The 2,621-nt window shown below is 51.3% G+C and overlaps 1 protein-coding gene across 1 annotated transcript; it reads left to right on the top strand.

Moving 5' to 3' along the window:
- Window positions 1–90: 90 nt before the first annotated feature.
- Window positions 91–318, top strand: EMH_0089420 (uncharacterized protein; the record flags this gene model as incomplete). Its single annotated transcript, XM_038022965.1, has 1 exon — window positions 91–318. One exon carries the CDS (start codon window positions 91–93, stop codon window positions 316–318), a length of 228 nt encoding a protein of 75 aa, XP_037878819.1.
- Window positions 319–2,621: the final 2,303 nt, after the last annotated feature.

The following is a 2,621-nucleotide window of genomic DNA, read 5'->3' as shown; positions in this document are numbered from 1 at the left end:
CTGCTGCTGCTCTCGGGTGTCTTGACGGCGAATTCAGAGACAAAGTCATCACTGAGGCTGCATGCAGGCTGCACAGCCTCACCCCAAAGCATGCAGCAGCACTTCATCAGGCTCTGCTGCAGCAGCAGCAGCAGCAGCAGCAGCAGCAGCAGCAAATTGAAGACGCTGAGCTACACCTTGACGAAGAAGAATGGATCCTTGAACCGCTTCAGGATGCTGAGCCTCAGCAGCAACAGCAGCAGCAGCAGCAGCAGCAGCAACAGCAGCAGCAGCAGCAGCAGCAGCAGCAACAGGCTGTCTGTGGAGACGCTGCAATAGACGGATCAGCTGAGGTGCTGCAAGCTCTCTTCCTGCGCTCCCGCAGCCACTAAAACTTCTTTTTTGTTGGCGTTAGTTTATTTTGTTTTTATTTTATTTTATTTTATTCTTTTTGTTTTTATTTTATTTATTATTTTCTTTGTCTGCCTTGAAACAAAAACACAAATTCAAGTTTCCTTCCTCTGCTGCAGCGTGCAGCATACAGGGTAGGCTCTTAGGCTGAGAGTAGCTAGCTGTAGCTAGCCAGCTGTAGCTAGCTAGCTGTAGCTAGCTAGCTAGCTGTGGCTAGCTAGCTGTAGCTAGCTAGCTGATAGAGCTATATATAGAGCTAGTGTTGTGGTTCGTTGGCTCTGTGTAGTACGCTGCGTGCAGCAGAAACGGGTAGAGAGAGAAATAAATATAAATAGAGTTAGACAGGGACAAAGGGAATAATAAAATAAATATAATATATTATTTTATTAATTATATTATTTTGGTGTTGTTTTCTTTCTGTTTTTGTTTCTTCTCTGCTGCTGCGGCGCGGCTCAGCAGCAACCGCTGGGGGGCCCCGCGGTCGACGGTGCGGGTACCCAGGGCCGTGTGTTGGATATAAATGTAATAAAAATATCATAAAATTAAAATTAAATTATTTTTTATTGATTTAATTCAAAGAATTTAATATTATAGGGGCCTCTGCTGCTCAGCAGCAACAGCCGGCCTCACGCAGGTGTGCTGCCCGTCCTGCGCTGCCGTTGCTGCTCCTGCTGCAGCAACAGCAGCAGCAACAGCAGCAGCAACTGCAGCAAGAATAACAGCAGCAGTATCAACTGAAACAGCAGCAACAGCATCAACAACGGCAGCAGCAGCAGCAGTTGTTGTTCCTGCTGCAGCCGCTGACATCCGGTGCCCTGGTGAGTCTGCTGCTGCAAGCGGGGGCTTGTGGCCAGCAGCCACAGCAGCAGCAGCAGCTGCTGCTGCTGCAGCAGCAGCCCCAGTTAGCAGGAGCTCAAACAGCAGCAGGAGCAGCAGCAGCTGCTGCTGCAGCAGCAGCAACATCAGGGGGTGTAGCGAGGGGAGGAAGAGCTCTAGAGAACGCATCTGCTGCCAACGCTTTCCTCGCTCGCCCTGCAGCAGCAGCAGCAGCAGCAGCAGGAACAGCAGCAACAGCAGCAACAGCAGCAACAGCAGCATCAGCAGCAGCAGAAGGAAATCAGTTCCAGCGACAGCATCAGCAGCAACCGTGAAATAATCATCAGCATCTGCAGCATTATCTTCAGCACAACCCCGACCGCACGAATAAAAACACCAAAACAAATAAAATAAATAAAATAAAATAAAATAAAATAAAATAAAATAAACAAAGATGGCTCTGAACCCTGTGCTCGCCGAGGGTATCTCTGGCGACCTGTTCCCGTTGCCTTACCCCGCAGAGATATTTTTTCTGCGGCGAGAAAACATGAATTTCGAGTTGAGGGGCCCCAGCATGAAGCTGAAGTTTAGTGGTGGTATTTGTTACCTCAGCAGCGAGAGAATTATAGTGCGGCGTGGGGGAAAACCCCAGCAACACCAGCAGCAGCAGCAGCAGCAGCAGCAGCAGCAGCAGCAGCAGCAGGAAGTATATTCGTGTGAATTACCGCTGAATCTGCTGCAGCAGGTTGTGTTTAAACAACCTATATTAGGCGCTAATTATATAGAAGGTATTGTACACCCAAAAGAAGCAGCAGAATCAGCTCTCACTGCAACAGCAACATTCTTTCTTACGTTCCGTGCTGGTGGCTGCGGCACCTTCGTCAACCTTTTCTTTCCTCTTTTGCATGCAGCAGCAAAAGCTAAACAACCAGATATTCAGCTGCTGCAGCAGCTACAGCTCGGACACAATGCTGCCTTTGTAGACCCCAACGATCCCTCATTTGTATATGTTACACAGCCACAAACAAACCACCAGCAGCAGCAGCAGCAGCAGCAGCAGCAGCACTGGCAGCACCAACAGCAGCAACCGCCACAGTACTACCCGAGTCCATACCCTATGCAGCCGCAGCAGCAGCATCCGCAGCAGCCGCTGCAGCAGCAGCAGCAGCAGCAACCACCGCCCCCTCACCCGCAAATGCCTCCTCCATACCCGCAGCAGCCGTGGCCGCAGCAGCAGCCATACTGGCAGCAGCCGCAACCGTGGCAGCAGCAGCAGCAGCCGCAGTGGCAGCAGCAGCAACAACCATGGCAGCAGCAGCAGCGGCCTTCACCCTTTCCTCAAGCACAGCAGCAGCCGCAGCAGCAGCAGCAGCCGCAGCAGCAGCAACTGCCGCAGTGGCAACAGCAGCAGCATG

Source organism: Eimeria mitis, genomic scaffold (genome assembly GCF_000499745.2).
Source record: "Eimeria mitis Houghton genomic scaffold, Emh_scaff6861, whole genome shotgun sequence".
In the NCBI taxonomy this organism is placed as follows: domain Eukaryota; phylum Apicomplexa; class Conoidasida; order Eucoccidiorida; family Eimeriidae; genus Eimeria; species Eimeria mitis.
Note: the sequence above shows the minus strand (reverse complement) of the source record. Positions and strands in the feature narration are given on the sequence as shown.